Source organism: Nipponia nippon, unplaced genomic scaffold, assembly GCF_047370975.1.
Source record: "Nipponia nippon isolate SJK-2023a ecotype South Korea unplaced genomic scaffold, ASM4737097v1 scaffold_1, whole genome shotgun sequence".
In the NCBI taxonomy this organism is placed as follows: Eukaryota; Metazoa; Chordata; class Aves; order Pelecaniformes; family Threskiornithidae; genus Nipponia; species Nipponia nippon.
In genome coordinates, this window is record NW_028262290.1 from 73,510,535 (window position 1) to 73,535,140 (window position 24,606).

Consider the following 24,606-nt stretch of genomic DNA (forward strand, 5'->3'; position numbering starts at 1 on the left):
ACAAGGACTTCTCATTCTCACCATAAGCCCAGGTCTTCCACAAATAGGCACACACAGTCGTCTTCAATACCTCCTGCATCAGAGCAAAGTAGAAAGCTCTGGCAATCTAGCTTACAAGGATTTGCCTAGAGTATGTAGCTTTGTTTAGCTCTGAAGGCAGTTTGTTTTCGTCTCAATTATCTGTTTTCTCTGAACGTATTCAGAGAAGATAATCTTTAACAGAGTATCTTTTTTTTTTAAATAGACTAATTGTAAGAAGTCATTTCTTGAGCTGCACTAGCAAAAAATTTAAACATCTTGATTTTATGTTTATTGGGGCATGAAACACTTTTAGTACAAGACTGAAATCTATGATATTTCTCTTTTACTCTTCCATTTAGACATAATGTTTATGATATGAAATTGCACTATGTTTATAGTAAGAAATTGCACTGATGAGTAACTGCAAGCCCTATGCACCAACAGAAAAGTTAATACACACAATTGATTTGTCCTGACTGCCCTTCCAGAACCATATGAAAATATTGATTACTAGTAAGTAAATATAGTCCTTCTTTAGAAACAACTCATTAAATAATCAGGGTAGGGGGTTGTAAACAGCCTTCAGTCTAGATCTGCAGTCAATTTCTACTATACTTTGCAATTATTATAAGTGGTAACCTTGTCCTTGCACTGGAGGGGAACCACGACTCAAAGTTCAGCATTGCATACAAAAGCCAGCAATGCTGCGAGTACGCGACAGAAATCCTGCAAGCGAAGCTTTGCTATTTAAGCTTATGTAGGATCTCTCAACCCCAGCATTAGGCTCCCCCCATTAGCTTTGGCAATGCTGGTTTCCCTGTCTGTAGTAGACCAGGGGAACAAAAATACTCCTACAGGTAGTGTTTGCGATCTTGGCCACCACAGGCACTGGATCCTAAGTTTCAGGGCCTTGCCTGGTCTCTGCCTGGCTCCCTCCTCCTACCCCTTTGCTACACTCAACCTGGAAAGGCGGCCTGTGACCACAGGCCCCTGAAATGCCAGAAAAGCTGAGGTTAGTGGGTCCTGGCACAGACAGGCCCTGTCCCAAAAGCAACCTTCACATCTTCAGTCTCACCACAGGCTGCCTGGGCAGAGGCCGGAGCAGCAACCACCTGAACCTCTGTTAGGCAACGGCCAAACTGTGAGCGAGAAACAGTACCAGGCTATAAAGGCACAGCTGGCTGCCCTCCTCCGGAGAGCTGTCAGCAAGGGGAAGGAGATAGCCCACAGGGCAAGGGTGTAAGGCCACATCAATCTAGATAACACGTAGATTTTTGTTTGGGTGGTTTTTGACTCATTTGCATTTTAGCAGACTCACTTCATTAGCTTGAGTTTTGGTTTCACACCTGATGTGGTCCCCAGCGACCTCCTGTCAATTCTTCCAAGAGAGGTGGTCAGAGGCCAGCCTGTGCCACAGCCAGCGAGACCTGCAGCTCCTCTGGAGAACTAAAGCAATACTGGATTAAAGATTTCAGCCATTGGGCATATGCAGTAACTTTTTTATCCCAACAGTACTGGGATGATCTAGATTTTAAATATATTTGTGCACCTTAATGACCCTGTGAGGAGTGGTGGGAGCAGGGTTCCCTGCTAAGCAAAGGCAACCACTCAAGTGAGGGTGACAAACAGCTCTCGGTCACTCAGTTTGGCAAGACACCCAACCAGAAAACTGGATCCATAAAACAACAACAGAGCTTACATAGCTTTAGGGCACAGAGGGTCACGTTGCAGAAAGGCATAAGAGCACCTCAGCATATAAATGAAAACATAACACGCCAGGGGCTGACCCAGGAGTCCCTCCCTCCCGCCACAGCCTGGGCTGGAATTCACCATTAGGCGACACAAGTCCACTTGAGAACAGTGGTACATTTAGCACAAAATATTCAAGACACTCTTTTCCCCAGTCATAGACCTTTTTGGTACGCTATGATCATCTTCCAAAGAGTGGAATCAAGTCACGCAGTAATTTCCACCCCTGAAGGGTCAGCCCTGATTGCTAAACAACAGTGTCACAGTAACAAGCTGCCCCTCCTGTGGCTGGAAAAGACAGCGTGGGTGCCGAAACCTCAATAGGATGCTAAGAGAAAGGAATCTTATTCCTTACTGTCTATGGTTAAACTTGTGCTGAGAGTACTTTCGGTTTACAAAGCACTCTGCTGAGGTACCCTTAAACATGTCAAGCTTCACACAGCCCTGTAATCTCTGGTAACAGTTTGCTTGCTTGCAAACATAAAACAACATAAAAAAATGCAACAAATTCCATGCAAAGCCTGTACCAGTTGCTGGCTGACTGTTAAACAAGCTTAAGTGATGGCTCATAACAAAACAGCCATTCCAATATCAAGCAGGGTGCATTTTTTTTACAGGAAGGAGAAAAAGCAGAACTACCAAGTTCAACAGGCAAGTACAAACCAGAAGCTGTTTAGTCTTATATTCTGAAGACTGAATAATTTGACAGCATGATCAAAGCACTAACGAAGCAGTAGCAAACAACAGAAGTATATAATCATAAGAAAAAGCAGGATAAAGGACAGATATCAGCTGTGCTCAAAAGGCACTAAGTGTCCGTTCAATAATCAAATAATATCTATAATATGTGTGAAAGTACCACCTTAGTTTTGGATAATAAAACAAATTACTGTAATTTACACAAGGATGGTGTTACCACAGAAACGTACTGCTTAAGCCACTACTTCACTATAAAGATCTCCTGGAAAAATAACATTCGAAAGTCCAGCCAAGCTGCACATTAAGGCCATAGTCATGGCCCACTAGTCCACTGCATCCACTTCAGATGACTCCAGCTTCCAAGAAAAATGCCTCCTCTTACCCACATCTAGAAAACCTCAGTGGCAATGGCTAAGCAACTAGGAAAATGGCTTCCAAGTAGCAGTCATCCATCACCATGCTATAGAGACACACAGAAGAATACCAAAATCACTTATTGTAAGGTGTGGTCTGCAGTCAAAGTATTAGCCGGCACTGTGTCATCAAGAGCATGGAGAAAATATCCTCACCTCTGACAACTGTCCCATTACAATCTGGTAAGTAAGGCTAAAATTAACTAAAATACATTTGCATTGCGAGCACCTTACACATCAAGAGAGTCTCTCACTATATATGCCAACATGGTGCGTTCCTTCAACAAGTATTTTTGCAAGCAAATCTCTTCCCATCATTCATTTTCTCAAAAACTGAGGGTGGCTCAAAAAAATCTTGTTCCCAAATCAGATGTTATGATTAATGCGATATTTTTATTTAGGTTCCCATTTCTGTGTTCCTTCTTTACTTTCTTCCCATTTAAATGACTTAAACTGCTATAGCAAAAGTTTGTAGTTTTTTTTGAAACTGAGTTCCTACTCATTAATACGATTCCAAATAGCACTAGTGTTCTAACAGGAAACACTAACAGTTAAAAGGCTCCTAAGTCCATTGAAAAAGCACATCCCAAAGGCAAGTCTTATTAACACCTTCCCTGTGTGAACTATATAATTCAACATGCCAAAACTAGGGTGACTGCAGCCTGCGTCATATTGTCAAACATTACCATTGTCCTGTAAATTGCATTTCTATTTTTAATAGAAATGTGGAATAGTCCACTCACATGTAACAGTGACAGCACTCTCCTGAGAGGTGGGAAATGGAGATACAGGTTCCTTCAGGCAAAGGAGGAGACTGAACGTTCCAAATCAACTGCTTAAGCAGGTATTGACATCGCTATCTATGACAAATTCTGTAAAACCTTTAATCCAAAAACTTTTCCAACAAATGTTCAACTAACTGCTTTCAAATATGAGGTTTACACTTGAGAAAAAAAAACAGTCCATCTCGATACAGTTTTATTGCACTAACTGGGCATTTTTACTACATTGAACTAGTATATTAAAACTATAACTTAAATGTTTCACCTAAGATACATTAAAAACACAGTTTTCCTCACAGCAAATTTAGACACTTGCTGCTATGACATTGATGAGACTGAGACATAAGTATTTTTCCTCCAGACCAATAAAGTAGCTGGATACCAATTAATTTGTGAAAGTTTTCTCGGGGGCTGACTCAGGTATAACACTTATTTTAAGGAAGATGAAAAAACTTAATATTTTTTGTTCCAAGCAATAGACATACTTCTTTAACCTTATTTTCACTTACAGAAGCTTGAAGAATTTAAAGACAGCAAAATAATTCCCCTGCCCCCAAATCATAAAATAACAGAGTAAGTACAAACCTATTTTCTCCTGGACAAGAACAAAACAAGGTGCGAATAAAAGTTTGCTCATCAGCTTAGTGCTTTGTTTTGCTTTGCACAGCTTTAGGAGACTATGTTAAGGGCACAATACAGCACCCAAAGGAGAACTGCATAAACAAAACGTTAACTCTAAAATCTGCCAGCAGCAACATTGGTATTTAAGCTTCACGCCAATTTTGCCATTAGGATGCATTCCGCTGAAGAGCTTCTCCTGGAATCCCAGGCGTCGCTCTCCTCCGCCCACCCACCCGCTCCTGCGCCCAAAGAGCTGATGGCCCATGCTCCAGAACCTCTCATGTTTCTGGGAAGAAGGAATGGCTATTGTCCAAGGGTTAATACAGGCAAGAGAATATTTATTTTGCATTCCCTGTTCTGCCACAAATGTATGTGTGCATCCAAGGGCAAGGTAGGTTTTGTCTGTATTACAAGGACTTTGTTTTTTCCTTTTGCACTAGTGTACTAGCTCTACAAGTTCTATCCATCTATGTATAAGGGCTCCAAAGCTTTAACTCTTCTCAACCTCAAACAGAAGCTCTTCACTCAGTGACCTCAAAAAATTACAAGTCAAATTTATGCTACCCAGTGCAAGCATCTTTGCAACTAACAGTGCATTTCCCAACTGTAACTGAGTAACGTAGGCATGAGTACACAAGGCTTTCAATATTAGGTTTTAATTCACAGCTTAATTTCATTCCTAGCTTATCTTTTTGTTAGCAGTGCAGGTTACAGCAGCACCCTTTTCATAGGTGTCCCTTCAGAAATTGCTTCTGAGAATCAAAAAATTACAATACTACTATTTCCAGGTTTTAAATAAGCACTTTTCTTGAAAAGCTACAGCCTCTCTCCAGGCTAGTTTTCTTCCACCTTTACCTGCAGTGGGAGAAAGGAGCATGACCTGGTTACTTGAGACAGTTGTCTCGCGCGCAATACCCATCACCATGGTTTCATCCCTCAAGAGTAACGAAGTAGTTATCATCAACGGCCAAAATCTGTCTCCTTGAGGAGGCTGACTCACAGTGACCGCAAAACTACCATCAGGAGGCTGACTCACAGTGACCCGCAAAACTACCATCACTCGTAAACTGAGCTTGTGCCTCCAGCTACAGAGTGCAGGCTGCAATACTGAAAAACAGCAAGGGGAAGGGGTAGGAAGAATGAGAGGTGGCACAAAAATTGCTTCACTACATGCGCCTTTCTAATTGCCCAAATACGAGGATGTGTTTGTATAAACATTCCGTGGCTGCGGATTTGCACTCACCTCCCTTCTCCAGAACAAAAACAAACTGAACACGGTAATTAGCTTCAATAGCATCTGATTAAGGAAATAGGTTTTTCTGTTTCTATTACTAGCTCGTAAAGGTGGACACTAATATGAGCACCACTCAGGTCCTTGCCCAGTGGTGACAGCTTTACAATGAAGCCAAAATAGGTTCCACTGCAACAGCAAATACGAGAGTCAAATTCCCTGGCAGGACAGGCACAAGGTCACAGAACTATGCTCTCACAGGTGATGGTAAGAACACTCATGCCACATCACTCGTATACTTCCCCAAGCAGCTAATTACAATTTCTCACAACAAATCCTATCAATATTTAACCGAGATATCCAAAAATAAACAGGGGTTTCAGTCTGCTAGAACAGATTCTCATGCGAAGTGTCTTGACGTAACACCTATTCGCAAAGTTACAACTGACAAAGTACAGCCTACAAGAGATACTAAATTTGGATAACAACCTGCTCATGATTGTATTCCTGTTTCTGGGCCAGGAAAACTTCATAGACCTTCCCTCTTTTTTTTTTTTTTCTCTCTCTTCTTCTCATGTACAATCACCCTAACTCCAGCCTTTGGTTCTCTTAGGAATCTGCCTTCAGAAAGAACTCAAACCATACAAACTATTAGTAGCCACATGGAAATGCAGCATGAGATCAGTCACTTTTATTTTAAATCGTCAAACAGCCAGCCTGTTAAAAAGTAACAGGCAGGCATGACTTCAACGTTAACCTCCTGTGACTCACCTACAGAACACACTTCAGTCTTGACTTGACTTATTTAGAAGAAATGGACAAATAACCAACATGATAAAGCAAAGGTAGGTACAACATTGCTTTGATTGCATCTACATATATACACAATCACCCAAGAAAATAATCTTCTTACAGTAATTGTTTGTAGTTTATTTTCCCTTCCCCAATTTTATCACCTAAACACAGAGTCTGAGTACTTGGCAGCCTGCATCCCATGCCGGTTCCTTCAGAAGAATTCACTAAGGAAAGAGGGGGGTTTTTTTTCATTTGAATATTTCTCCAAACTATATTTTATGAGTCGGTGCTTAATTATCTCAGAGATTTAGATTACTGTTTTTATTTCAAGAAATCTAATTTGGTGGATGAAGAACATGAGAGCATAATTTTAATCAATCTGTCTTGAGACTTCTTAAAATAACACTAGCTGATGACTATTCGTGAGATAGCAAGCTATTCTCCCCTCATCAGCTGCATATATCTTTCTGAAATATTTGCTGGAATCAGTGACAAACCATAACAACATAAAGGAAGTAAATATAGCTCAACTTACACTTCACTGAAGAATATTTCTAACCTCTTTTTTGTCACTCAAATCACACCTAGCCATAATGATTTCCAAATGCTATGGTCGATTACCAGTGGCTTTCCCACAGAAGCAACATTAATCTAAAGAATGGTTTTAAGGCAAGAGCATTCTTTCAGCAGCCTACCAGAACTATTGAAGAATTTAATACAGTAGGTCACTTATTGAAGGTGTAACCATACTAGCCAACTTCATCAAGCTAAGAAAATACCTTGTTCAACTATAAAATCCTAGAAGTCACTGGACAGCATTCTACCTATTGCCTTTGTCAACTTTTAATTATGTCATATTACCAACAAACTGCCAAAGCAGAGCACAACTGATAGCATACAGCCTGTCTGAGTAAAGCCTATTTTTAGCCTGCAATTCAATCAGCACTCTTACAACATGTAGGATTAAAGCCCAAGACAGCCACATTGCTGTATATAGGCCAATGCAATTACATGTTGAAACATGTTGAGAGACCGTGATGGTGAACTGGAGTCAGCATTGGGAGGAGCAGCACTACACAGACAGTTGCTCTGTGCTAGCCGATGTCTTTGTTGGCAGAACATACACTCACATCTCGCCTGTCTTGATTAATAGCCCACAAAGGAAAACATTAAAACAAATGACAGTTTTACTCCAATTCATTTCAATATGATTTAATGCTCATGAAAGACAACATTTTGGCAACACTGAAAATCAATATCCTTTTACCTTCATTAGCAGCTGTTCAGATTACTTAGCTTTGTCAACGCTAAAGCAGCCCACTTCGAGCCTGTCCTGAAAATACTGCCAATGAGGAGACAACTCCGTCCTCACCCTGTATGCTCCCGAACTTCTGTGCTGAGGTAGCAATTACAGGACCTATTCTGAATCAGCATTTGCAAGGATGCTTTTAAATATCTTTCATAACACTGAAAAAAAAAAAAACTTAAAATTTATTTTCTTCAAGCCAAGAAGTTTTTATACGTTCAAGTGTTAACTCTTAATTAAACATGTTAAGCTCTTGCTGTCTTTTTAATCTTCAAGAGTCACATTTTCAGGCTTTTCCCCTGCAACTATACAGACTTTTTTAAAAAATGAAAAACACTGATCTTGCTGTGTAACAGACAGCTTCAGACTTAGGACCTACAGGACCTAATGTTTTGAGACTATCAAAACAAAAAAAGAAAGTGACACCACAATGCAATCACTTACCCTCTAGGATATAGCTAAATGATCTATCAAACATTAATGACTTTCATACACTAAAACTGGAGCTGAATTCTAATCAATGATGTGAGGAAGCGTAAAGCTGTGTTTCACTACCAGTTTCCCAGGACCATTGATTTTTTTTTGATAGAGCTTCTGAAAACTAGCCTAAGCAGTATTATCTTCCTCTTCATCTTTGTACAGATGAACATTAGGAGATGTTTCATTCAGACCCCTTGACAAGAGAAAGACTACAAGGAACACATATATGTTCTGAAGACTTTCAGGCTCAACACACATATAAATTAAGGTACATCTAATTAGCAAAGAAAGAATATCTGCATCTTGAGATAATTCTCTCCATTGTGGCAAGCTTCCAGATTTCAAACTTACTACAGGTGGTTGTTTCTCCAAAGTTTCTGAGTGCTGATCACTTCTCTTCAAGTGAAATAAAAGCACCAGAAAAAATGAACTCTGAGAATCTGACTAGTAAGTTCAGAAACTCAAAGACATGGGCATACTCTAGGCTTAGCATGAATTCACATTCATAACTATGGTGGCTTTTTTCATCCATATTTCAAAACCAAGCAAAAGAAGTCCACCGAGAAGACAGGAAACCTAAAAGCATAATTAAGTAGCATCTGAATTGAGAAACACAGCCTGAGTCTCAGAAACTATACTCCTTTACTTCCTAAAGGATCAGGATTTTCTTCCACCATTTCTCCCTACAACATTCAGCTTCATCAGAAAAATGGCTAGTTTTCCTTCTTAAGCCACAGCTCAGTCTAGAAGAAGCTTAACTACAGTAACATACACATAAGGCAGAATAACACCCAGCAAAACCACCATGCAGTAGCTGAAACAACACTGCAGACAAGTGAACTTTTTAATTAGGCCAAAAAAAGCAACAACTGAACTCAGCATCTAAACAAGAACACATTGCCATCTACAAGGCAAGTATAACAAACCTAAATGCATTACTTCCAACAATTCAAGCTCACTGCTGCTCAAAAAATGTAGAAAGGGGACATAACCAAGCAAGCATAACAAGGAGTACTACAATATAAAACAAAGGCTGCATAAGACAAGAAGGAAATGCTTGGGTCACAGGCAAACAACAGTAGATACTAAATCCAGAAGAGCTGCACTTCTTTCTGCCTTGTACAGCCACAAGACAAAAACATTTCACATATTATAATCAAACCAGAATGAAAATTCACAGTAAAATGAGAGTCCTTCAACTGTGACCAGCAATGATCACTGCAATACATTAATCATTTAGAATACTAACACAGGTGAAATCAGTCACATCTGTCTGAAGTAAAATACCATGTTTGACTTATACCCTGCTTTTCCACTTGTGAATAAAGCCTGCCTACCTCACCTGCAGTCAGTACAGAGTTACAGGCCTTCTGCATTTATTAGAGAAGCTTGACTCAACTGGTAGCATGATACAGAGTACTTAAAAGAAAGAATAATGAAAACAAGGAAGGAACACGTGTAGAGACTGAAAAGCACAAATAGTGTAATTTGCCTGAGCAGTACCTTTTCTTCCCCAGGTGCACAGTTTTTCAAAACACACCCATTTTCAAATCACATTACAAGTTCCTATAAAGATGCCTAAAGGAAGGAGTTAGACAAAATGTGCCTCATAAGGGAGGCTTTTGAAATTCAGAAGGCACTAGCCTTAGAACCAACACACTTTCATAACCAGAAAACAGGTGAGTGCAGCTCACCTCCTTTCCCTGGCACTCACCACTGTCAGGCTTCACAGTCCTTGCACCCTTTTGAAAGTGACCGAGTTTAAAAAAAACAAACAAAAAAACCCAAACACACCAAAACACATTAAAACACAAAGAAAATACCACAAATTCACTTACTTTTGATAGGCAATGGTCAGGCACAGAGGTCCTCACTGCCTGTGAGACAGGGCAGCACAGATGAACCTTACAGTTTCAGGAGTCTCCCCTTTCTTCCCAGGGTCGCAGGAAACACCACCATTTTCTTTCTCCCCCTTGTTGCTCATTTCCTCTTCTTATCCAGCTGCTCATCGCCTTTAATTGCTCAGGCCCTGCAGGACTGCTACACTTCTCAGGTGCAAAGAATAAAGCTCAACAGGTACCCTTAATTCTCTGCCTGGCAAACCTGGGACAGTCTCCCCAACCAGAGACACCAAGACCTCCCATAAGGAGGGCAGAGGACTCCAGATTTTTACAAGCCAACTCCCTCACAATGCTAGAGATGAAGAGGAAAAAAAAAAAAAAAACCCACCCTTTGTGTGTGGAGCCAAAGGTCACGTTCCAGGGACAGCTGCTGGAGTATGGTAATAAACAGAGGGTAGATTTTTTGATTTCTCCACTTCCCATAAAATTCCAAGTGTTTCAGAGCAGCAAAAGTCTATTTATGTCTACCCCACAGCTAGAATGGGGTCATCACTGGTGCTTTGGAGAAAATTCAGAACTTCTGTTCCACCCTGACAAAAACCAGGCACAAGTCCCCATTTGGCATTTCACTAGCACAGATGAGATTCCTACTGGTGTCCTGATTGCATGCCCTGCTATTATGCTCTTTCCTTGCAAACTCTGCACTAAAATAGCCTCTCAGTAATGTAGTAAGAAAACAGACAGGACATGCTTTTTCAGCTAGCCTTTCCCTGCATAGGACCCTTGGATGAGCAAACTAACTGGCACAGCTATGGCCTCCTTTGCCAGCCCCCAAATCATGCCAGGTGGTTCACAACGAGCATGCTGTGCAGCCCCACCAGAGAGGGCCCAGGAACTTCATCTTCTCCTTGCTGATAACAGAGCCATCGGGAAAAGCTAGACACAAAATCCTCAGGCAGCTCACCACCAGCTGAAGCAGCTACTTTACCTCTGAAGCTGTTACACGTGACTGCAATAGTATATTAACAATTCTAAAGAAAATACTTATTTTCTCAATTCACATACAAAAACTGAAGGACTCTTTAGTAAATCTGAGGCAACTAGCTTCAAAGAACAGCACTGAAATGTCTTGTGTTTTTATTTTTTAATCAATATCAATGTTACTTACAATTATCTTTTTAACTAGCATAGTCTGTAGTTTCTAGAAGCAGAAGATAGCGCAGAAACTAAGATGAAGGCATAACTTTCTTTCCTTCCTAAATAGGGAAATACAAGATATCCATAAGAGCATTTTATTCCAATATAATCATGCATGCTATGTACAAGAGGAAAATTGTATTGCTTTATCTGTACCAAAGTTAAAGCCATACAACTGGTTTACCTACACAAAGCACAAGATACAGCTTACTATTTCTGTGGCTGACAACCATAAAGCTTCAAACAATGCACACCCCTCCACTACTGCATGTAATCACACATACCTGACTTGACTTTGTATTACAACTTGTTTATTTATGCAGCTTTTTCTCATCTTCCTGATATCAAGAGTTTAACTGCTAGTAAACACAAGGCAACAGTGTCCAAGTCTCTTTTTTCCAAGTATATACACTTTGCCTTAAAAACCACTCTAGAACTATGACTAAAAGGAGATGAAGCTGCTTTTCCAGTTACCCCACTCTTTGCTATTCAGCCTACTGAGCACTACCATGTAAAATGATGATTGACATGACCAAAGATTAATAATAATGTGTTGCCCTTGTTTAGCAATAGTGACTAGGCATCCAGGATCAAAATTAGCAATTTTCCAGGACTTTTTAATTCAAATAAATATCCTACTCACAAAATGGATAGAAGGTCAGTTTAGAAGTATGACTACTAAAGTCAAGTAGTCATAAGTAGTCATACTGAAAGTAAAGGAAAAGGTAAATCCTTTTTCTTTTTTTTTTTTTTCTTAAAGCATTCTTAAAATGCTGGGAATGACAGAATTACTTCTTTTTAAGTGTTTGGAATTGGAAACTGCAATGCATTTTTTAATATATATGTGTTAAGCTGATGATATGTGGGAAGTGAGCTTTCAAGTCTCGCTCACCTTTACTTCAATAGTTTCACATGCCAGATGGTTGCAGATGTTTCTAGGTAGCTGGGCCTACTAGGGAGCTCACTGCTACTTTTGTCCCAACTTGTTCCTCTGCTAAAAATATGTAACAACATTCCTTGCTGTCTTATTAGTAACTGTAATACAATATAGAGTTAATATTAATATAATGCAATCCAGGTGGTGTGGAAATTGATGACAGAGGTGTAGTAGCTGGCACTTTTTCCTCTGAGCCGGTAATGAAGTAATATCTTAGCACACGGGTACAGCCTACTTAAGCACTGTTTACCAAAGAAGGTGTATAGCCCCAGCCCAGACCACTCGGGGTCACCGAAAAATACATGACACTTTGAAAGAGTACAGGTACCAACCTGTCCTGGCTGAATTCTGGTCAGAGAAGTAGACTGTAAAACTGAGTAGTGTTGTCATAGGTGATAATGTGATGGATGGGCGACTTACAGCCCAACTGCCTTCCATACAGTTGCACAAGGGTTGTAATACTCATCCTCACAACGCAGTGTGTGAGATCAGACAGAAAGAAAATGGAGTCTCATTTAGACCCTAATTACTGGCGAGTAGGACGGCTGTGCAAGCACTGGAAAGAAAAAACTCCTCCAGAAAGTTTTTAGAACTTTTGTTCGTATTTGAGACAACACGGGAAGAAGAGGAGATTGCAACATGCAATTGTTCCACGTCTTTCTCTGACCATCCCTCCAACACAGATACGGACTTACGTCATCTTAAGTCTCTTGCTAACTGAAGCCATTAGCAATCTTCATACAACAATTCTGGAAGAATTTGGAAGAAGGGAGGTATCTACAACTGGTTTTGAAAGAAAACATCAAAATTTGTAACTGCAAGTACAAGTCTCAGGTATGATAACAGCAAGGTCTAACTTCTTCCTATTCACCTCCTTTGCTTGATTACAAACCTCCAGTAAATGCATGGTGATGCAAGTTTCCAGAGGCTGCATCTGACCAATCTGTGATTTCAAAATTTAGCGGTACCCTGAGAACTACCAGCACACTCACTCCCATCATTCTTGACACTAAGCTTTACAAAGACTTTTGAGCTATGCGCAGCCAGACCGAGAGACTTGCAAGAGAGAAGTGTCAGATTCAGGAATTAGATCTCTGGCATAGGTCTCCTCCCCTGCTTTTACAATACGTTTTTTAAGCCTAGATCAAACAACTGAACTGAACTCTAACTTGCCCGAACTATAACTTGTCAGAAGAACCTTGCAAGAACTTCAAAGACCTCTTAGGTTAAACTGCCAGAGATAAAGCCCAGCATTTGACGGTTAGTTTGTATCGGCTGTACGGGTACCTCTGCTCCTTTGAAGGCCCACACCGCAGAAGACAGCAAGCTCCTGGAGACTGGGCAGCTTTTCACAGCTGTGCTTTTGGGCAGGTGTTTATACTCCCCCAGAAGAGTGTGTTTCACACAGGACTCTGATGCAGCTTATGCTTTCAAGTCAGAAGACAGAGCTGGATCCTACCCCCTCTGCCCTCATAAATACTTCCCTAGAAAATTCAAGCACACACGACCACTACAGGGTCAATCTCCTGAAGCACGGGATTTTGTCAGCTCCAGAAATACTTGGCTAGATCCAGAACACTTTGGAAACCTGTTGGAAATAACCATTGTGTTAAATCCCCTCGTCTCTCGAAGGATGAGAAAGGGCTGATGTCCACCTGCCTCAGGAAGAATACGAAAGACCTAGGCAACTTGACAGCCCTCAGCTAAAATATTCCCCAGTCCTCAGCAGCAACACTTGCAGAAGATATCAGCCAGTTTCCTCTGCCTGTGGGTTCATTTTCCCTGGGACAAAGACAATATTCCAGTTTCCGTCTTCTATTCTTCAGCTCCCATGAAGAGCATAACGACCAACCCAAAAATGCTCTCTTCAGAGAACAGCTGCTCCATTTACCGCTGCCTCCAGCAGGATCAGGATCCAAATGATCCCCTCTTCTCCTGCTTCTGCCTAGCCTCTGTGCACCAAGGCATTTGTTAATGCCACTGTGCTTCAAGGAAACCCAGGGAAAAGGAGCCAGTTGGTAGGTTTTCTGCTCTCAGAAAACTGGCACTGAGTTCAATGCCAGAGCTGAGCTCCATGCCAGGACACAACCCGGTGGAACAGCCCCTGCTATCAGTTTACATCACACCATGCCCCAGAGTCAGCCCCGTCTTTAATCTAGGGCTAAATCACAGCAGCTGAAGATGGAAATCTGGATGGTTTCTTTATGAATGAAACTCCTGAATCCCTCTAGTGCTCATTGGATTTATTTCCTTATACCACTGTTTTTTGAAAGACGCTGTTCCTAATAACAAATTCTTGGAAGAGATTTAAACACAGAAGTTGCCTCCAGTTTTCTCAGAGGGAAAAGGAGGTCAAAACAACTATCCTTATAGCACTACATCTCCCCTTTCCACCATGACCACCGGTACAGCATATGTGCTGTGAGATGATTTTGCTTTTCCGTTATTACACAAAGTATTTCAATTACATTTTCTAGATACATTAGACAGTCTGATTTCCTGTATTATTGTAAACATGTATTTCTTACAAACCTGCCCCAACACTGAACAGTACTGTGGGATGTGAAAACAGAATATGGCAACATACTCAGCATGCTGTAATTATATGAATAAGGTATAACGAAAATCTCTAAAAAAAGCACACCACTTGACATCGGCCATGTATATCCACTCTCCTGAATGACCCTGTGTCAGCAACTCGTAAGTATCAAGTAACTCAAAGCAATTCAAAACCAACAAACCCAAAGTACCAAATTAGATTCAAAGCGCATTATTGGCACTGGGCCTGAGCCACAAATTTAGATCCAGTTCTGAATTTTCCCAAGGTTCACAGAAATGGGCAAAAGGGACATCTGAATTCAGAGTCCAGACTAGATTCAGTTCTTGTTCATGCAACAGACAGTAAGAGACACCTAAAATCCTCAGAAACAAAGCCGTAGAAGCCAAATCCAAAATGGCACCTTGGGCAGTCAAATCAATATAAGCAACCCACAAAAGCTGTGCGACGTGGCTTAGTAACTCAGCAAGAATTTGTAGATGTGGCTAAAAATACCACAGCAGAATTTGTGGTACTTCATTGCATCGGCAACTAAGATGGTGTGTCACCGTCTAGCACCAAGGCACCTGAAACCATGGGGGATACCCAAGGCAAGGGTTCCTGACAGCAGTGCCCTGCCCCGTGGGGTTCAGTTCGGCATGTGAGCACTGGGCTTGCCTGCCGCACACACAAGGCAAAACTGAGTGCAGCCCAGGGTACAGCAAGCTGCTTCATCCAGAGATACGGCTGTAGGGAAAGGTGTGTGCACAGAGAGGAGCGGGGGGGGGGGAGGAAAAAGGGTGAGGGAGGAGGTTACAATTAGGCACCTAATTCCAAGTGAAAGAATGATTGCAGACACCTTTCTTCTCACTTTTCCCTGTCAACTGGTTTAGGTGCTCCACCTCATCCAGATACTTGATGCATTCAGGGCAGTAAAGGCTATCCTAGACAGCGTTCATGGAACTCAGTCACTTAACTTCACTGCGTTCCTCCACAAGGATCCAAAACCATTGCCACTCAGAAGACAATTTATAGATCTAGACTTCAACCCAGATTCAAGTATACTTGTAAGTTTAAAGAGAAGAAGTAGTAAAACCAACGTATGAAATCAACAGTTGTACTTCCAAAGAACTGGACTAAAGTAATGCTGCCCTTTGGAGTCAAACTATAACATTTGATGATTACAAAAAAGCTACTAACGACATACTATGACTGGTCAGAATGTCAAAGCATTTTTCATTTCAGTTTTAAATGGTTTTCTTAATAATTGTTTATAATATTTAACTTACAATGACTTGCAATATACAAGTTATTTTATTAACTACAAAAATACTGTCGTCACTACAAATTTCAACTCAGCAATGGCGAAATCTGACACCCACTGAAGTGAGCTGGATTCCCGCTACTGACTTCACTCTCTCAAGTACATCCCCCAGCAGTACATTGTCTACGAGAAGATGTACAAACCAGCCGGTGATTTGAAGGCAGCAAGTTGGCACATCTGTTCAGAGAATAAGTGAATATTCATCCAAGTCAAAAGATAGTAACTTAAAAACTGATGAAAGAAAACTAGTGTTGATCATTCCAACTCGCTGGCAAAAAGGTCAACAGTTTCTAAGATTTCAGCAATGATTTAGACATCAGCATTACTACGTATTTGAGCTATAAACACCTAAGTCTGTTTCAAGATACTCTATTCTAGTCACCATCAAGATAATAAATGGACCATCAATCCATTAGTTCACTAATTTTCAAAGTAATTAATCAGTCAAGCCTCAAATGCGTCAGCGTGAACTGACACCTAAATTTCAACCTATGCTCTGCTTTGACAGCTGCATTCCTCCAGAACCACAGAGTTTGTCCTGATCTCTGGGAGAAATGGAGCAAAATCCTTCTCGGTCAACTAATGTGGTGATCTTCTAGAGACCAGGTGAATACAGTCTTGAGGAAAAGCTGCAGAAAGACTATTTCCACCACCAAAAAAGAAAATGGAAAGCCTGTCCATAAAAAGCGACACAGATCAGTTGGTTCTAAAAAATCACACACAGAAAGATGTAATGCCAAACACAGAAAGGTTGAGCTAACTGCAAGTGCACACAAAGAACTAACCTTTCAACATAACTATTACAGGTAAACAAGTCTAATCAACCCTTTTTTTTTTCCTTCTTGGTAGAAGCTAAGAGAAGGCCAAGAGACATAATTAAGGCACTCTAGAAACAGGCCCTGGTTCTGCAAACACAAAGATAACTGTAACCATGTAAGCAGATTTCAAGGAGCCTGCCCACATCATTACAACAGCAGAAACAAAATGTTTGCAAGAGTGAGAACCTCAGATTAACAAGTCACCAGACCAGGACTTGCCTTTAGCAGAGTAGCTATCTTTCAATAGCTGGGTTTAGAGCATCTCTAGAGACTTAGGCCATCTTTCATCCAAAGTCTGCAAGTCCAGTTTCCAAACATTAATTAAACTTGAGAAACACACTGTACACTGAAATACAGGGCAGGAGTTAAACGTATAGAAGTGGTCATGGGTTTTGGGTGGCTTCTAAGACAGTAAACTGGGGGCAAGGAATGGGGGGGGTGGCTAGTATAGGGTTATAAAAAAAATGCCAGGACAGTATTCAAAGCAAAGTAAAAGCAAAGCACAACACAGTGGAATAACCTTGAAAATGAGGTTGAATTAACTGTATATGCAGATTTTAAACTATCTTTTTATTTACTTCATTAGGTGTCGGAATCTGTCCTGCCCTTCTTTTAATTAGCTCTGACGCCAAAAAAAGCCTCCCTTGAAAACAATGGGACCAGTCTCTGAATTGGGGATGACTGAGCACATGAAAACAGAATTGACCCAGCGCACCAAGAGCTTCCAAAGGTTTTGTGCGTCAGGCAGAGCTCTGTTCGCTGGATGCTGTATCCTTGGCAACTATTATGCAAGAAACCGTTCTACAAATACAAAACTTGTCTGCTCCAAGACCTTCTCTCTGAAATACTTTTATGGGGTTTTGCATATCCTTAAATCTAAGGGCACACACAGCCCTTTGTCATCTTCCCACAAGCTCCCAAGAGCAAGATATAATACAACAAGTGATGTTAAGAGAGTCTTTTCCTCCCACTTCCATCAGCCAGCAAATAAAAGTTCTACAACTTTTACTTTGTTTTCTTCTGTGAAGAAACAAGAAGTGGGCATTTTTCCTTTTTTCTTTGGTGCACTCTGCAGAACTAACATGCAGATACAAGATAATAATGAAAGGACATTATGATGATGTCAATCAATGGCATTGCTTTGAAAACTGAAAATTCAAGGATCATGCCCGGGTGCCTGACTTCAAGGGCAGAACTACAGATGCCAGCATACGTATTAGAAGAAGTATGCAAGAAGAGATAGGTAAGATTTGACAAGGGCCATGGCAGTAACACGCTGCAGCTCTTCGCAAGAGGGACTAGTAGTACCAATTGTTTCAAGGGCAGCAGACACGCAGCTATTTTTACCAAAGCCCTTGCTGTGACTGCCTCGCTCATTAAACCGTGCCACAGCAAAGCTCGGATCCTGCCTGCGCGACCGTGCTCCTCGCAGCTCGGCTGTCCTCAAACAACACGGCATTCCTCAATACCCCCCGATGTTCAGAAGTCACTAGCAAGGGACAGGCATGTAGTATCTTATACCCAAGTAGGGCTTTGGTTTGGTGGGTTCGTTTTTTGGTTTGTTTTTTTTTTTTTTTTTTCTCCTGAGGACAACGTGCAGCAGCTACAGCGAGAGCAGAGGCGGTGGCTGCCCTGGAAGGCGCCTGGGAACACACGAGAGCAGCGGGGGAGGCCCGCCGGCGCCCCCCCGGGCTTCTCCCCGGGACTGAAGGAGATGTGTGCGCTGCCGGGGCGAGGGACAGCGCCGGCGGGGCAGGGAGCCGGCGGGGCAGGGAGCCGGCGGGGCAGGGAGCCGGCGGGGCAGGGAGCCGGCGGGGCAGCCCCTCCGCTGGGCGCCCTCCCCGCGCAGCCCCGCCGGGCGCGGAGCCCCGGCTGCCGCCCCGCAGGGGCCCGCCCGCCGCCTTTCGGCCCGTCTTCCCCGCCGCCGGGCTCCCGCGGGGAGGCCGCCGCCCTCCGCCCGGTGCCCCCACACCCCCGCCCTCCCCCAGTACCTTCTGCGGGGCGCGGAGGAGGCGGTGCACCCCGGCCAGCTGGGTGGCGAGCGGGATGTCCTCCCGGAAGGTGTACAGCGGCGGCCGGGTGGGCTCGGGGAAGTTGGTGCTGTTGAAGGGGTCGGTGTCATCCAGCAGCTGCACCCGGCACACCAGCGTGGCCATGGCGCATCCATCCACCGCCGCGGCCGGGCGCGGCGGGGGCGCGGGCGGCGGAGCGGGCACCCCCGAGTCACCGGCACCGAGGTGCTGCGTGCGTGCCCGCCGCCGGCTGGGAGCGGCGCTCCCCTCCCGGCCGCAGCCCCCCCGGCGCAGGCTGGCCGGCCGGCCGGCAGCCTCCCGGCTCCCCGAGCGAGCGCCGGCCGCCTCACAGCCGCCGCGCCTCGGGGAGGCGGCCCATGGCCCCTTCCCCGCCGGGATCCACGAGTGCGGGCGCGCTTCAGGCCGAGAAAGGAGGCGGCGCCGGAGCCGCGGGGCGCGGGCAGAGCAGCAGCGGCAGCAGCGGCGGCAGCAGCTCCCCCATGCCCGGCCGCTGCGCGCCGAGCGGGCAGCGGGACTGCCGCGGCCAGCACAGGCAGCCCCGGGCGGAGGGCGGCCAGCGCCTCCCCGCGGCCACCGGCGGCGCCGCCCTCAAGGGCCCCCAGGCGGCCCCCTCCTCCCCTCGGCCTGAGGAGACCTCCCCGCGGCGGGCGGGAAGGAGAGCCCGCCCGGGATCCCCCGCCTCCGCCGGCCCGGGCGGACGGGGAAGAGAAAGCGAGCGGGGCCGCTAGCCTCTGCCGCCGCTGCGGCGGGGGAGAGGGAGGCAGCCTCCCTCCGCAGCCCGCGCCTCTCAGGGCCGAGAGACCTTCGCCCCGGGGCGGAACAGCGGTTGCCTCCTGGGGAGCACCGCCGGCCCCGGGCACCGCGCCCCGCCGGGGCCCTTCTGGGGGGAGCGGGTGAAGAGGGGGCGCGGGAGGCGCCCCGCCGTGAGGTGAAGCGGCCGCGGGGCTGGGGGGGGGCGGGCAGGCTCAGCCCCTCACGCTGCGGCGGGGGCGCAGGGCCCCCTCCCGTTAGAAGCGCGCTTGTGCCACGCTCGGTCCTGATGTCAGAAACATCCCAAGGGTCCTAAACCTTTAGTGTAATATTTATCCAGTTCAGAAAGGTACCTTTAAATAATACCTGCTTCAAACAAAATTTTTTAGAAACTGACCTGATGCCTGTGTATTCGACCAAGGTTATTGGGTGAGTTTCTCTGTATTTGTACAAAACCCTCTTTGCCATTAGGGTTGCACCTACCCGGGCTTCGTTTGGCTTCCCAGAGCGCTCGGCCCGGGCGGCCTCCCCGCCCCGGACCTGGCTTCGCACCTCGGCTGCCCCCTGGCCTTGGGCCTGCTCTTTCCTTCTCCGGGGGAAGACGGGGACGAAGCGCCGAGCGCCCGGGGCAGGCGCAGAGCTCGGCTTTGCCCTCCTCGGGTTCCGTCTGCGCTGCGTTGCCGAGTCCACAACCTCATCTGCGGGCGTCGAGGCTGCACGTGCCCTGGTCTTCGCTCCTGGGGCCATGAGGGGCAGGAGGAGGACCATGAACTAAGTCGCAGGGGAAATACAGAGAACGAAGGGTCTCGCTGTCCTGGGGGAATGGCTGCATTTCCACAGGCTGAGCAGCTACCCGAGGGGACGCACGGTACTTTACGGCCGTGGTTTGTGACAGCCTATCCTTTCGTCCTTCACAGAGAGGTCTGTGGCACAAGAGCTGTAACACTGTGAGAAACGGGGGATTTATCACAGAAATGTGTCTTAAGCAAGAACGCATGACCTCTAGATCATAGTGTTGGCATGAAGCAACTGTTTCCTCCCAAAATGATTACTGGTTTGGGAGTATTTGTCAGCGCTGGGACAAAAGGGGATTTCTGTCCACACGTGGTCTGTCCTTCTGTTTCTGTTCATCTCGGGACTAACGTGTCATGATTCGGTTTTTCCAGCAGTTACGCATATTTTCAGAAAAGAGCATCTAGCATAAAGACTGCTAAAATCAAGAAGGATTTTAAAACTCAGAAGCTATCTTGCCATTTCAGATATTTCACTGCCGATGTTTTATCCACTTCTTTTTTTCTTTTCCCTCAGCTTGGACAAGAAAAAGGGGCCTCTGGGTTGTCTCACCCCTTTTCTTCTCACTACCTCTCAGTTGTGATTCTCATGCACTATTGGAAGTTATACCTGGTGAAGTCCTGATTTTGAGTTTCGTATCTAAGCAAATTAAAATTTGTATTTTACAAAGCAATATATTTTTGTGTCTACTTTAGTACCGACAATTTAGTTTCTAGAGAAAACAGTATTGCTGCATATCTGCTTACTTATGTTGTATATTTTTGTCACCATGTAAAGTAAAGATAAAACAGGATATTTTGGGTTTGTTAATCATAATTTACTTAATTACCATTTATATTAAACTTCCATTTTTGTAAAACAAATTTGTACATTTGCTGCTAATCAATGGTCAGTATGAGGTGGCGTAAGATTGCTATTCTTGCTATTCATTGGATTAATCCTGACTTTTGCTAAATTAATATATGGCACTTGTCTCATTGCAGAGGCATTAATACTTGGAGGGCAGTTTTAAATAAATCATGGAAGCCAAGATTTTGTATAAAGTCTTTGTGACAGCATCAGCTACCCTTCCTCCAATACTGGAAAATGAAACAAAGGATGAGTGCAATCCTTGGAGCCAACAGGGATCGGATGCCTTTAAGGCTCAACATCAAAACGTCTAGCCACAGACTCGAAATCCCATAAGAAAGAGTTAGACATTGTATGTTATGATCTTCAACTGGACTTCCAAATATGAGGTGGCCAGTGGAGATACATTTTATGACCAGGCTGCAGAAAGAAAATAGAGTGATACAAACATGAAAGGAGCCTGAGTCAGCCAGAGCTTTGAGGTGCATCTACCTATACTTTTCCCTAATTGAAGACATCCCCAAACCACTATAGACCTTTGAATTTCAGAAGCTGGATTTTATTTGAATTTGAATTAAGTCAATACAGATTGAATTAAATCAAACACAGATCTGGTGGATACAAGAGTAACATTACAAGGTTAGTGTGCATGTGTGTGTGTAGAGGGAGAGATACACATCTAAATTCCATATTTGAATGGTTTTCCACCTTTCTACATATTCTTCAGAGGCCTTCTGAATCTGCAGTCTCTTTCCATCAGCCCGAGCCAGGGCTCTGTATAGTTTGCTCCCTCCTCTTCCAAACAGTCACCAGCCTCTGCTCCTGCTGCAAAGCTCTACCTTGTCCTTTGAAAAGTCCTTCCCCCACATCCTGGCTGCTTTGCAGCCTGAAGGAGAGCGCTTTCTCCTCCTGCAAGGTTTTATTTATTCAGTGCAACAGCTAAAACAAGGCAAGCAGGCGACTTGCCTTCTTGCTGTCCCACTACAGCCTTTTAAATGAACATAGATGGCTTTTAAAAGACCTTAACACACAGTAAAATGCAAACGAACAGCTAGATACTGCCTGTCAACGGTATGCGGCGTGAGGCACCATGGGCATTGCATCTGGAAAGACAATCAGAGACACGACACGAACAGCATATGTGGTTGTCTCACCCCATTCCTCATCACAGAAGGCAAGGCCTTCTCAGAGAGAGAGAGAACATTTTCCTCAGTCATGCTGAATGAAATCAGCATTCAGGAGCTCTGGGGAATCCTCAGAAAGTCCAGGCTGTGGTCCTTCTGCTTTCGGTGGTATCACAGACTAGTGAGTCCCCTTCCTGGGGCAGGCAACTGAGATGAGCTGTGTTACCTGCTGACCTTGGGGTCCCTGAGCCCATCTCACAAGCCCTTTCCAAAAAACAAAGCCTGCACACAGTCAAGTAAAGTTCACAGTTTTAAGCTCCCAAGTTCTTTTTACAAAAACATAAGGGGGAAATCCTTCATGTGCATGCGTTTTTCAGGAATGAAACATAACTTAGGAGTTTTCATTTAGGGCTGATTTATTCTTCTTAACTCATCCCATTATTGGCATTTCTTAAAAATACATTGTTGAACGAGTTAAGATGATGTGTCAAGCTTAAATTTGAATTTCATTAATGTTGAAACCTGAATGTTAAAATAACATAGTTTTTTGTCTTTCATTTCCTCTTTTTTATTAAAAATAAAAAATATGTGTTTGATGGAACATTATTGAAAGCATATTCTTTAACCCAAGGACCACCCAGACACAATGTAAATATGTATTTAAGCCATTTTAAAAAATGTTACTAGGTATCTGAGCAATTGGAATAGCTCCACGGGAATATTAGGTTTTCCAGTATATCATCATGTCAATACAGATCTAGGTGCACGATCATGAGATCACAGTGTAAGCATGTGAAGTGGCCAGTCCTTTAACTTCTTCATCTCTCTCTTTCTGACAAATTGAACTGCTTTCCAAATTTCATTTTTCAACTTGGAGCCAATTTTAGTTATGGAAGACCAAAAGCAATTTTAACTTCCATGATTTATTCACTTAACATTAATAAAGCTGAAAAATAGCGGTCTATTTGGTAATGGTAATCAAAATGTGCTTGCAAACCACTGGAATTAAAGTATGGTAATGAAAGTGCTGACAGATCCTTTACTGTAGCGATGGGAACAGTATTTCTGCCTTATCCGCACTATAATCTGTAAATAACGCTTAGTTCTCTTAGTGAAGTGTGGAGAGTGATTTATTGTCATTGTTAGCATGGACAGGCAAATAACATAACACACTTCTCAAAATAATGGCGTGTAAGTGAAACCCAGTCTGTCACAAGACCGAGAATAATGCTGTGGATTTCAGCCTCCTTAACCCAGGGATCTCAAAGCGCTTTGCTACCATTAAGTGTTGCCTGCTTATTCCCACCCCACAGATGGGGACACTGAGGAGCTGGCGGCTCAAGGATACAAGTCTAATATGATTTTTTTTTACAGAAGTGTTTTTTTTTTTTACCGATTGCAATGGGAATTAAATTGGGTGTCATATGACTGGATCACAGAAAACATCTTCTGCAGGGAATAGTAAAGCCCACCTTAACAGAAAGCTTTTTCTTTGGGAGGTAAGGACTTGTAATGGCCCTAAAGATTGTCAGTGGTCTGAATCAAGGTTTAATTGCAGCACCACACATTCAAATTCAGTAGATTGCTACTGAGAATTGTTCTCCCGTCGTGTCTGGTTAATACTGTATATGAAGTAATACTGTATACTACTAATACTCGCTAATATTGTATATTGATGGTGAAGATGAGTTCGAGGTACACAGTTCCAAAATCACTCGACGTCCAAAGATCCTGCACAAGTCTGTAAAAACCATGCCCTTTATTTTTCCATGAATCATCTGTCCCAGGAAATAATCTGTTAGATGTTCTGATGGTGATCCTGCAGAGTTCTTCTTTTTCTGTGCAAGGTCTTCCCCCAAGGTAGCGAGGTCTGAAAGATGTAACCACTAGTGAGAGGGTGGAAAAGTGAGGTTTCTATGATGTGCACATTGCACAGTGCCATTTAATACAGTCTTTGGATACACAACGCACTGGCAGTCTCTTACAGGACTCCTACCTCCTTCAGCACACAGGCAAGGGGGCTTAATTCATGCACACAGACATTTTATTTCACCTTCACCATTCAATGCTCAAGGCCTCCTCTTGCCTTATCCATTGCATGCTGCTTAAACCCTGTTCTGATGACAGAACTAATTTCCTCCAGAGATTTCCTCCAGCGCTCAGTACTATAACAGATGAATGCTTCACAAGTATTTATTAATTTATTTTCACAGCACTCCTCTGCAGGGAGGAGGTCATTTTACCACCGTTTTGTGGATGGAGTGTTACCAGACAAAATGGAGATGAAGTCAAAAGTCACCCCTGTTGT

The 24,606-nt window shown here is 43.6% G+C and overlaps 1 protein-coding gene across 9 annotated transcripts in view; it reads right to left on the reverse strand.

The window, feature by feature from the left end:
• The window catches only part of FHOD3 (formin homology 2 domain containing 3), a 407,898-nt gene extending 388,599 nt beyond the window's left edge, over window positions 1-19,299 (reverse strand). For 4 of the 9 annotated variants that reach the window (XM_087759858.1, XM_087759832.1, XM_087759875.1 and 1 more), the window contains exon 1: window positions 18,742-19,297. In XM_087759858.1, the coding sequence (XP_087615984.1) occupies window positions 18,742-18,906 (165 nt within the window). In that variant the 5' untranslated portion in view covers window positions 18,907-19,297. Of the gene's footprint in view, window positions 1-18,741 lie in introns of all 9 variants that reach the window. The other 5 variants (XM_087759866.1, XM_087759824.1, XM_087759808.1 and 2 more) reach the window with 3 other exon arrangements.
• Window positions 19,300-24,606: the final 5,307 nt, after the last annotated feature.